We start from the raw sequence: 12368 nt of genomic DNA on the forward strand, positions 1-12368 counted from the left end.
CTAGCGGTCTAACAGGTATACGCTTATATACCAAAATCTAAACAAAATTAAGATGACGACATGTCAAAGTGTAGAAATCACAGCAAGTTTAAAATTATTCAAAGTGAAACTCAGGCGAGAAGCCATTAAAAATATTCTAAACCTATTAACAATTTTTTTTTAATTGTAAAAAAAAATTAGAATTATTTTGGAAGAGCCACTCCAAAGTCACATTTCAAAATTTTTTTTATTTCTTGACAGACGCCACTAGAATCAATTTGTAAATGTTGAAAGTATTAAAAAATCATCATCACATCAATATAACAATAATTGAAAACAACAAGTAGTATATCTTTATTAAAAGCCTCTTTTATTCCTCTGATCTGTCACTAATCCTAGTCCTGTAGTAAAAATAGACAAATGACATCATCAGTTGGCCTCAAAACACTGATGTAAGAACTGGAATGAGTCTATTGTCCACTTTACAAGCAGTTAAGATTTTTTTAACAAAACAATGTGACCACGTAACTCACTCAAAGCAATTTGGCTTATACAAATAACCTTCTTCCCATCAGTAAAGTCAAAATATACTTTAATAAAATCTACAACAATTCAAATATACACTTAATAAAGTAATACATAAATAAATCACATGATCCTATAAAACTTATAAATAAAATGTTAAAAGTATACGTCACAGTGACTCGATCACGTGATTACTCTGGCACTTAACGCACGTGACTTTCTGATCGCGTCTCGTACGAGGAAGGGAAAACGAACAGTCGCATTTCATGCACCGATACTCTATTCTAATTTCGGGCATTTTGTTTCGCGTCATTCCTTCGAGCAAAGCTTCGACAAACGTTTTTTGATCGTCGATAAAATAAGTTCGAGCTTTTCGGTCTGATCGCGGCACGTCAAATTTGACAAAAACCTCGTTGGACGCGTCCCCTCGATGACACGACTTTACTGCGTCTAAACTCCACCTGTAAACGAAATGTCAAATTGTGATAATAAAATAGATCTTTATATACAAAAAAAAATCAACTAAATTATGATGACGTCACAAATTATGACAGCAATGTCGTCTTTCTAGAATACTTGGATTTTTGGTATAGGGATCAGGGTAATACCTTTCTCTCTCTTTCATTGTTACGCTATCCCGTTCCGATATGTGCGTGGGTGTGATGATAATGAACAAATCGTTCGCATCGATTGTGGTGCCGCACACAAAGGTTTTTCCATTCATAATGTCTTCGTCGTCTGACGCCAATTCTTCTGGTTCTTCTTCTAAAAAGCAATGTATTGTTAAGAAGTTTTAATTGGATTGTCAAATGTGGTATATTGGACACATTTAAAACATCTTAAACCTACAAGGGCTTCAATTTGATATTTTCAGTCATTATATGTAACTGACAAAATAACCGAGTTATACAGGGTGGTCCAGTTTTAAATGTCAATAATTCACCAATCCATAGCCAATTAAAAAATAAGTTGACATTCAATATGTCATTTTCCTGAAAAGTGCTTTCTAAGGAAAAAACAGCCCTTCAAATTTCTGTTTAAAAAATCGTTTTTTTTGTCATAACTGTCAAACCGTTGCGTTGGAGCAATAGTGATCAAACTTGGAACAAGCATTTTATTACAGTCAAAGGCCCAAAACTAATCCAACCCAACTTAAAAATTATCTTGGAAACGGAAAATTCACTTAAGAAGTTTAAAAAATATTATTGTAGCCAGTTTTCATAGTTTCCAGACAAACTAAAAGACTTTAGTTTTGAAAATTGAATTAGAAAAGATAAAAATTTCAGAAGCTTAAAAATTGTGTTTGTAACCAGTTTTCATGCAAATCGAGAGACTTTAATACTAAAAATTGACTTGTAGACGTAAAAACTACTTTTTCAAGAATTTGTTACTACAAATTCATACATTTAAACCTTAAAAATTGACTTGAACCCCAAAATGTGACTGAACTAATGAAAAGTGACATCAGAAGCTTAAAATTTGCATTTGAAGTAAGTTTTCATAATTTGAAGACAAATTTCAATATTTTAGTATTGAAAATAGTCTTAGATGCAGGACATTAACATTAGATTCATGAAAACGAACTTTTCGTGCTTTTTACTTTGCTTTTCATTTTCTTCGAATTCTGGACTATTTTTAGTGCTTCAAAACTGCTTTCAGCTTGGAAAATTGAGTTTCAAGACTATCTTCACCAAGTTATTGACATAGCAAACTTAAAAAACAATTTTTACGTTCTTCATAGACTTAAAATAGCATTCCAAGCTTTGTCACTATTAAATCGACTTCTAGACACCTCAGTGCTAAAAATTCGGGTATTTCTTAATAAACTAGACTAGTTTTTAGTGTTTTAAGGCTGTTTTCAGTGCCTCAAATCGAGTTTCAAGACTATCTTTACAAAGTTTTTGACTTATCAGGCCTAAAACCCAGTTTGTCCACTGACCATAATCTTGAAAATGTTATTTCAAGCTTCTTCACTATTAAATTGACTTCTACACTCATAGGTGCAATAAATTGTAGCTTTTCTAAGAAATTCAGACTGTTTTTAGTGCTTTTTAAGACTGAAAAATCGAGTTTAAGACTTTTTCCAAAAGTCAAGTTTCTTCAGTAATAAAAGTAAAAAATTTTGGTACCAAATGCTACAATAATAGTCTTGAGAACTAATTTTTAGAAATAAAATGTCCGAAAATTTAATTTACTTCTAGACTTGTTGTCCAGTCCAGAAAATTGAGTTGTACACCAATTAAAGTCTTGAAAATATACTTTTGGACCCTTTAGTCCTAGTAAAGTCAGTTCTAGCATTAAAAGTCAACTTTTATATTATTTTTAGTAGTAAAAAATGAGTTTCATGCACAATACAATCTTTCTCTTGATTTCCGGACTTTTTTTAGTTCTTGAATGCCAGTTTCAGACACTCAATCAGGATGGCAGTCTGAGAAAGCGAATCATAAGACCATTCCTAGTAGTAAAAAAGTTTTTAGACTATTCAGTACAAATTTGGACTTTCACGGAGTCTTGGATGTTCAGTTTTAAACAATAAAACGATTTTTTAAATTGAAATTTGGATGACTGTATCTTCCTTAGGAAACGTTTTTCAGAAAAATGACACAATGCAAGTCAACTTATTTTTTGATTGGCTATCAAATGGTGAATTATTGACACTTAAAACTGGACCACCCTGTATACCTGACTTTTAAGATGGAAACTATCAAATTTAATTCAAACTACAATTTAGTTCAACCCGTCTTTAAGGTAAAATATCTGAACTGAGTTATAGAAAGTGTCGAAACGAAATCGCTAGATTTAGACCTCAATTTATTGCACTAAATAACTCACTTTTTTTGGCATTTTTAAGTGTTATACAGGGTGGTGCTCAAAAGGCTATTAAGGGAGCTACAACTGGATATATTCAATTACCCTGTAACTGTCAAAATTACCAAACTATTGACTGTTATCTTAAAAGCAGCCAAGATTTTTTATGTGTAAACACCGGGTAGTTAACTAGGAACTTTAAATAACCAAGCAGATTATTAAAGTTAAAACTGTTGAACACAAATTTCAATTTAGTCAAAGTTGTGTATTGCTGACAGCTGACTTTAGACAATACGCACGCGGTTTCAGTCTTTAAAACCTTCGTAAAAACTTCCTATCATTTGCTATTCAAACAAGGAGAGTTCAGTAGGTCACTGGCTTCATCTAGCCTTACAAATATGTTGGTTGACTCTGGTATAGATTTGGTTCAGACGTCAACATAACAAGACTCACCTTCCTTGTCTACCACCGAGTCAGTGATGTCAGATTGTGCGTCGGCATCTTCGGGAACTTTGTCACTTTCAATCTTAGAGTCGGGTGTATCAACATCCTGTCGAGCGCTATCCCCATTAATAAGATTATTATTAGGACTATAGAATTTGTCCAGAACCTGGTTTATGGAAATCCCCTTTGCTCTTGCCTCATCTATCTAAGTTTGGTAGAAAAAATGTTTTGGTGTAGTAAAATGAAAGCAAACACGTAAAACGGAAATTTTCATTGACGTCTTAACAAAAGTTTGGTACTAATTATAATTGATAATTCAATTGCTTGTCGATGACGACAATATATTTTTAAGCTAAGTGAAGTTAAAATGTGACAGTACAGGTCACATTTACTAACTAAGTAATCAGTTTGTTGCATATATAGGAAATGACAATTTTAGTTATTCTTAAGTTATTAAAAAAACTTACTTTCTGTTTAAGCTCACTATTGACAATCTTCGGTGACGGCGTCACTTCAGATACTTTCCGTTCGACCGGTTCCGTTTCGTCATTGTCCTGTATCAGTACCGTCCTCACTTTCGGTTGTTTCCTTCTGGAACTGAGTGAATCGTCAGACGGAAAACTAGCAGTGCTCCCCAACAGTTGCGATTGACGGCCCGGCGAGTACAGAGAGCCGGCCAGAGATTTTTCCGTATCGCTGAGCGGCACATTGTCCAAGATCACGTTCAGAATGGCGGTGTCTTTATGCAGATAGTTGCAAGTCAAGGTGCGATAAAATGGATGAAAGTTGAGAGGATTGCCGCGCAAATCCAGGTAGTAGAGAGAGTGCATTTGCGAGACGGACAGCAAATTGCTGCGATCTAGGAGGCAATTGTGCGCGAGATTGAGTTGTTGCAAATAGTAGAGGTTAGCCAAACCTGATAAATCCTCTATAAAGTTGTTGTTTAGCTGGAGAACCTGAAATTTAGTTCAAAATTTCTAAATCTGTTTATATAGTTTTAAGAAGTAAAATTGGAGTTTTAGAGTCAAGTGCTTTGTTTGCATTTTAACTACCTTTTTAGCTTCTATGACTGTTTGTGTGATCTTTTCAAGTAAAATATGTATGTAGTAATAATTTTTAATGAGACACTTTGTATATGCAGTTGGTGTTAACTTCCTGATACTTTATTTAGAGTGATTTGGTTAGTACTACTTACAGTTTATAATTTAACTTGCAGCAATACTTTCCATAGTTAAAAGCTTATTTATACATTGGTGGGGTTAAAGTTGGATCATTAAGAATGACCATTCTTATGTAATGTGAACTATACTCACATGTAACCTTTTACAGATAGAACCTCTAAACTTGGGAGCCTTCTCCAATTTATTGTAGGACAAATTCAATTCCTTTAACAGAGGCAAACAATCAATCAAATCAAACTCCTGCAAACTGTTATGACTGAGATCTAACTTTTGCAATAGTGGTGTAATTTCGAATGCTCGATCAATACTCTGAATGTGATTGTGAGCAAAATTCACCACTTTTAGATCGCCCCAATTGAAACTGCGACTGAGATCACCACCGCATCTGTCCAAAATATCCGAAACATTGTCCAGATTGTGTCTGCATGTTAACTGTTGCAAGCGTGGCCTTAGTTTTTGAATGCCCACCACCTGTTTCACATCCACTTTGTGGATTTCCAGGGTGGTGACGTTGTGAAACCTGCTAATGTTCGTCGGGTCTTCATCTCTGATTAGGTCTGGGGTGAGTTTGAGACTGGCTGTGCCTCGCACCAGCTCCAGCAGAAATCTCAAGTCGGTTTGCAATGAGGCTTTGGCATTGGTGAGATTGAAGGAGGTGGTTATATCCTCAGGGTGGCACTCGTCAAAGGCGCGATTCAGTTCTTTTAAATAAACGGTGGACATGCATAGTTTACCTTTGCCTTTGGATATGTCTGTGCTGACTGGACGCAGTTTGGCCGCTACCTTCGATATTAGGCCCGAGTCAGACATTTCATTTATTCAAACATAAAATAACACACCTTAAATTTAATTATTATCGAATCTTTTGTGGTGGTTGATTGCTAATTAATGCATTTTTTGGTAATGCCATTGATAAGCTAAGCACTTTAGAAGCAAAACAATAATGTTTTGACTGTTTGACAATCAGTTCAGCTGTTATTGACATAATTACGTAAATGACGGTTGACATACAAGGTTTAGCTATCCTTTGTTTGCTGCGTGTAAGGGAAAGAGAGAGAGAGTTATAATTGTGTTGGTTCTCGTAGTTATGCAACCTGTTAGACTTTTATGTTATCAAAATTACATAATACAGGGTGTCGCATAAATAAATGTTTTGCACTTTTTCAGCATTTTGGCAATGTTTTGGAATTTAATGAGGTTAATACTTGTACTGTGTTTTTCTGGAGTCAAAAGTTTATATAAACACATACTTAAATGAAACCACCTTTAAAAAAAAATCATTTATTTTATTTCTCTAAAAGTAACAACAAAAACAAACTTGCCACTTAGTAACCGTACTTTTCATTCAGCTTGGTACGTCCATCACCCGATTGATCGTCGGGCGGCACCCACATATTATAATCCTCCTTTCTGGCATCCTCTTCGTAGCCTTTTCGTTTCTCTTCCTCCGCTTTGTGTTGTCGTTGTTCGATTCTTTTTTGGTTTTTCTTCTTTTTCTTTTCGTCATCTTGCGACTGGTCGTCTTGACTGCTACCGGCTGCTGACGTATCCATATCGCTCTTCAACTGTTTGATGTCCCTATCAATTTCCATCGATATGGTGTGCAACGCCTGGCCCATTTCTTTTACTTGTCCAACCATCTTAAAACAGTTCGTAATAATTTGACTATCACGGGAATATTAATGGATCATTTTAAAGAAAATACTTTCACTGTCCTGAACACTAAGCTGTGTACCGTTTTCTAACATTGGTATTTGGTAAAAATGGTCTTAAATAAAACCTTGAAGAACTTTTTTTGGAGAAAACTTACCTTAAACTTTTCTTCCGACATTTCGTTGAGTTCCGCCAGCATTCGACACAGTTCCGTGGTGACTTTATGGTGTAACTTGTCGTCGCCGGACCGTCTCAAATCGGACATCCAAATCATCACTTTGCGCGTCTTTGCGGACAACGTTTTCCAATCGCAATGGGCGCGATCCTCGTTGGCCGCTAGTCGTTGTAACTGTTTCAATATTTTGACTAGTTTCTGCTTGTGCACGTCGGCTACTTGTGGCAAGTCGGTGTTCATGATTTGTTGGAATTTTTTGAAAGTTTCGGTTTCGTGGAAACTGTTGATCGGCTTGAAATCGATCAACCATTGGAAACAATCAGGTGGTGCGGCAACGCTGCTTGATGATGAGGTGGTTGTCTCGGTGGGCAAAGTTTCCACTTCGTCACGCCCACTTTCAGTGTTTTCGTTAGAAGGCTGTGGTTCAGTGGACTGGGACTTCACTTCGGTATGTTCGTCTTCTTCATCTTCTTCGTCGTTATCATTCCCTGCAGGCTGTTCTGCGCTTTGTGACGCAGTAGGTCGAGCAGGAAACTTTACAGGAACTAGTTTTCTTTTTCCGAAAATCGGAAATTTACTTTTGTTCGAACAACTGGGTGTGGGAGTGAACGCTGGAAGATCTGCTGGTTTGGCAACGTTCATAAGTTTGGTCACATTTGTATGCTCCTTCTTCAGTTCAGCTAATTCGAGTTTTAGTTTGGAAATCGCTTGTTTGTCGACGGTGTCTTTGTTCGTCAGATTCTTCATGTAAGAATCGAGAGAGTCTTCTTCTGTGTGGCCGCTAGATGACGCGTTTGCGTCCGCCTGATCGCGGGCTATGTTTAGTTTTTTCTCTACGTCGGCAATAGTTGTGGATAGTCTTTTTTCTTTCTCCACCTAGATAAATTAAACAATACATCAGTTATACAGAATCAAACAAAACTTTGTAAAAAAGTCTTCCTGAATAACAAAACTTACCAAACCATCATAAGTTTCAGCTTTTTCAGGTTGTTTCACCTTCATTCGTTTCTCCCGTTTCTTCTCAATGGTACCGGTCCGATCCAAAAACGTATCCTCATCACTGTCATAATAGTCATTCTCCTCCCAATCTCTAGCTCTGCGTTTTCGCGACTCTACAAACAAACGGTTGATAGATTTTTTCAAGCATTGTAATTTATTGAGGTTAAATCAGCATGGTTATGTGCCTGGAAGGTCCACGCAGACTGCAATATTTAACTTTACAAAACGGATATTAAAAAGTATGGAAAAAGGTAACCTGGCGATTGGCATCTTCTTGGACCTGTCAAGGGCGTACGACTGTGTTGACCCAGATATGTTACTTAGAAAACTTAAGGCTTACGATGTACGAGGTCAAACATTACATTTGTTTTCATTATATTTAACTAATAGGCAACAAAAAGTTAAAATATTAAAAAATGGACAGAATTCTTTCTCGAGTCTGAAGGAAAATAAAATTGGAATTGCACAGGGAAGCATATTGGGACATATTTTATTCTTTGTATTTCTTAATGACCTGAGCAACATTCGGCTTTCAGAAAATGAGCATGTGACGTGTTATGCCGATGATACGAATTTATTGACAGGGAGAAGAAATGTAGAAAGCCTAGCACTATCGGGAGAAAACTTATTTTGCAGAGCACAAGATTGGTTTAAAAGTAACAGATTATTACTTAATAATAATAAAACAAAGGTTCTACTCTTTAGAACAAAACAATTTAAAATTGAAAAACCTGGAACACTAACTTTTGGACAATCAAATACAGAGCTCGTAGAACATACCAAATTTCTTGGAATTCATTTGGATGAATTCCTAAACTGGTCAAATCATATTTTAGAGTTAAACAAAAAGCTTAGTTCAGTTTGCTATGGCATACGAGTTCCTGCAAAATACATGAATGAAAGAACATTAAAAATCCTATATTACGCAAACTTTGAATCTCCGTTCAAGTATGGGATAATATTTTGGGGTTCTAATAGCTTAATGGAAAAAAATTTTGTTTTACAAAAATGAGCACCTAGAATAGTCAAGAAAATGGGATACAGGGAGAGCTGCAGGGGGGTTTTCAAAGCTAATGGCATTCTGACGGTGTGGGGAGTATATATTTATGAATGTATAGTTTTCTTTTTCAAAAACAAAAGTATGTTTGATCTGGAGGTACATCATAGTTATAACACTCGAAGCGTAAATGTAAATTATCTGATACACAGATTAACTATAACCGAAAAAAATCCATATTATGCCTGTTTGAAGCTTTATAATACATTACAAAATGATTTAAAATTAGAAAGAAATGAGAAACTTTTTAAAACAAAGGTAAAACAGATGTTAATTAATTTAGAGCCATATTGTATCAGGGATTATGTAAGAGACTATTAGGTGTACGCTCATCTTAAAATGACGCTGTTTCTTTTTGTGTTTCATATATGTTTTTTGTAGTTACAGGAAATGTATTGTGACCATAATTAGAAATAAAGAAGACTAACTAACTAACTAACTAACAAACCACGCCCTCAACAAAGCATTTCCATACGCGCCAACACTCACCGTGATGTGCTTGCCGCAAAATCCCTGCCCTATCCAAGATGCGGCACGCCTCCAACGCACATTGCACCACCGCTTCCTTCTTTTTCCCTTTGTGCACTACCTCGGCCATCACCGGTTTGCCTGTATCGTCGTCCAGAGGCAACTCCACCTTGCAACAAAACTGTCCCATGCCCTGTTCAGTGCAGTCGTACTCCAAGTCCAGGCCTTCGCGTTCAAAGAAACCGCGTAACGCTTTTTTCGGATCGTCCACGTACAGCTCCTCGTTATTGGTGGACGCATACGGATTGTCTTTGATGTCTTCTTCTTCGTCCGCGTCATCACCTTAAAAGGAGGAGGAGTCAAACGGTGTGAACCAATAGCGTAATGTGGTTTTTACCCATTCCCCAGTCGACTCCACGTTCCTCTTCACGTCTACGCTTTTCTTCCATCGCCAACTGAGCTAGACGCGCTTGTTCCGCACGCTCTTTGATTTTCTGCTCGCGCAACTGCTTCAGTTCGGTAACAGACAGTTCTGATTCTTCTTCTTGGTCGTCCTCCGGGCCCGTTAATATGTACGAGCGCTGGCTGCATCCCAAACGAATCATGTGACCCACCTAGTATAAAAAAAAAACCTGAGCTTTGTTTAGCTATTTACAAAGTATTTTTTAGGTTTGGTTTCATATTGATCTTCAAAAAATTGATTAAAACGATAAAAGTACTGTAATTTACAGCCTCTATATTAAAAAATTAAATTATTAATTATATAATAATTATTATTATTATCAACAAATAAATCATGTTCAATACGTTTTTATTTTTCTGGGAATTCAAATTTTGCAAATATGTAATAGAAAGAGAGATTCTAGTGAAATTACTAACTAGACAGAATCCTAATAAATAGTACAGTTAGATGAGTTGAAACTATATTAACTGAAATGGCCTTTTAAGGATTTTTCCCACTTAAACCTGTACATTGCAGAGTTTGAGAGTATGTAGTAGAATCAACATCAACAAGCCTGTAATAAAGAATCGAAAGTACCTAATAACTATAGTAAAGAATACGACCAAAAAACAAGAGCAGAGGAAAGAATAACATACAGTCTTCTCCACTATAATTTTATTGCAGCCTTCTAAAAGCATAGGCTGGCTTGAATAGTTTTGATTTTAACTTATTTTAATTTTAAAGTATCAAACCCAGTACTTACATTAATTGAAAATCTCAATATCAAATTATTGTTTTTTTTAGGAAACCAAAATAGACTATTGATCAAACACCTGAGTTAAATCGCACTTGACAACCACCAGTATCTGTCACTTAGGTACATAAAATAGAAATTCTTATTTGTTACAATGGAAGAGACAAAACGACAAAAAGACGAGAATAACGTCAGAATCAAAATCAACGAGGAAGAATCGGCGGATAATGGAGCAAAGCTGGAAGAGTTTGAAAAGCAATTTCACTTCACACCTCAAACGGAGTCGATGCTGAAAGGTTCGGTGAGCGAACAAGCCCTGGAAACCATCAAGAACATTTTTGGTAAAACCCAAACGATTCGCGAAGTCGCCAGCGTGAAACACCAACAGATTCAGTCGCAATTTAAAGAGCTGCGTGCCAGGTAAATAAGTGTAGTTTTTTTGAGTTATTTTCCATAGATTTGAAGGTTAAGGCATTTAAACTATTGTAGCCTCATCAAGCTGAACTTGTCTCCATTTCAAGTAACATTTAAAATGGGTACAAAAATTTCATTTTAAGTCACACACGTCACTATGGTAGTTGATTCATCCTAATTCATTAAACTGTGTTGGCAACATGACATATTTATTAAGCTCATTCAGTTGCTGTATTAAGACTGTTATTGCCTTGTAAAACTGTAATTTTAGTCAATTTAGTCAAAACTGTGTACAAGAGCAGTGAATTTGAATTAATAGTTTAACTTCTAATTCCAGGTTGGCCAAAAGTTCAGAGTGTTTGAACCGCATGAAAAAAGGCATTGACAATGTCAAGTTTTCCTATCAAACTGAACTGTTTGAGTTACATCACACTTTACACAATCCAGAGGATGAGTTAAGCACCTCACCATCTCTAACAAAGGAAGAAATAGCGCAAAAAGTGGACGAAATACGCGATAAAATTGAAAAAATCCAAACTGAAGTCTACAAGAAAAAAGCCAGACATGAATCTGTTATCAAAGACTATCAAGATGCTTTTGATAAGGTTACTACCACTTTACAAAGTATTGACAGTGGTGACTATAGTTCTGTAACCATTCCCACTGTTAAATCAAGTGAATAAATTATTTTTGACTGTACCTTAAATGGTGCATACAATTTGGGCTTCAATTTGTTGTTCTTCCCATTGACAAATGTGCCATGGGTACTGCCCAAATCATAAATGTAATATCCTGGAGGGTCATTCTCGCTGGGGATTTCCCTATATTGCAACACTGCGTGGTACCGCGATATAGTGGGGTGTTGCATGCTAATATCACAGTTGGTCAGTCTGCCAAACACCCAATAAGGTTTGGTGCTTATATTGATTGTTTCAATTATGCTTCCGTTCTTCAGCACTTCCAAAACATAGGGCTTACCACTAGAATCGGGGAGCCCTGACCACTCAGGCTCCTTGTAGGGAAGGGTAGGAGTTTTGGTTGTACCAACTGGCACATCTAAGTATAATATCAGTGTTTAGGAGTAGTATTTATTGAAGGACATTAACTTACCTTGCTGGTGATTTGTATCACTATCAGTAGCTGAGTCAGTCGAAAACAACGTGGTTTCTTGGGTGTTAGTTAAATCTAGGGGCGCAGGAGACAATTTTAAACTGATCTGACTGTCGACTGCGACTTTTTTCGGCAACCGGCCGCGTTTACCGATTAGTAATTCGGGTTTCTTAAATGAAATTGGTTGATTTTCACGTTGGGGCAGATCAGTAGTGCCATTTTTTGGGGGATTTTCACCCCCTTCGGACTCTTTTTCTTGTTGATAATGTGGGTCCATGTTGATTGTTTACTAATTTTCTAATTTCTTCTCTTTTGTCAATGTCCGTTTTCGTCTGTCATCTGTAAACTTTTGAAAATTG

The 12368-nt window shown here is 36.3% G+C and overlaps 3 protein-coding genes and 1 long non-coding RNA gene across 5 annotated transcripts in view; 2 read left to right on the forward strand and 2 right to left on the reverse strand.

The window, feature by feature from the left end:
- The window catches only part of LOC145727869 (uncharacterized), a 100836-nt gene that overhangs the window by 13809 nt on the left and 74659 nt on the right, over window positions 1-12368 (forward strand). The gene's annotated exons all lie outside the window — the stretch shown is intronic.
- On the reverse strand, window positions 555-5908 carry LOC145727543 (serine/threonine-protein kinase 11-interacting protein). Of its 2 annotated transcripts, XM_081977170.1 has the most exons (6): window positions 5777-5908; window positions 5070-5720; window positions 4224-4712; window positions 3766-3961; window positions 1113-1269; window positions 555-965 (listed from the first exon to the last, which is right to left on the reverse strand). In XM_081977170.1, the coding sequence occupies exons 2-6, from the start codon at window positions 5658-5660 to the stop codon at window positions 674-676; spliced, it is 1725 nt and encodes a 574-aa protein (XP_081833296.1). In that variant the 5' UTR covers window positions 5661-5720; window positions 5777-5908; the 3' UTR covers window positions 555-673. The 2 variants fall into 2 exon arrangements, with proteins under 2 accessions (XP_081833296.1, XP_081833288.1); XM_081977162.1 differs by having other exon boundaries at window positions 5070-5893.
- LOC145727471 (kanadaptin) lies at window positions 6203-12317 on the reverse strand. The gene is made up of 7 exons (XM_081977044.1): window positions 12010-12317; window positions 11600-11955; window positions 9687-9903; window positions 9311-9631; window positions 7723-7877; window positions 6748-7641; window positions 6203-6577 (listed from the first exon to the last, which is right to left on the reverse strand). Exons 1-7 carry the CDS (start codon window positions 12284-12286, stop codon window positions 6263-6265), a joined length of 2535 nt encoding a protein of 844 aa, XP_081833170.1. The 5' UTR covers window positions 12287-12317; the 3' UTR covers window positions 6203-6262.
- Window positions 10578-11605, forward strand: LOC145727778 (uncharacterized). The gene is made up of 2 exons (XM_081977604.1): window positions 10578-10905; window positions 11237-11605. The coding sequence occupies exons 1-2, from the start codon at window positions 10640-10642 to the stop codon at window positions 11580-11582; spliced, it is 612 nt and encodes a 203-aa protein (XP_081833730.1). The 5' UTR covers window positions 10578-10639; the 3' UTR covers window positions 11583-11605.

Source organism: Ips typographus, linkage group LG1 (genome assembly GCF_016097725.1).
Source record: "Ips typographus isolate SLU linkage group LG1, UJ_Ityp_2.0, whole genome shotgun sequence".
Classification (NCBI taxonomy): domain Eukaryota; kingdom Metazoa; phylum Arthropoda; class Insecta; order Coleoptera; family Curculionidae; genus Ips; species Ips typographus.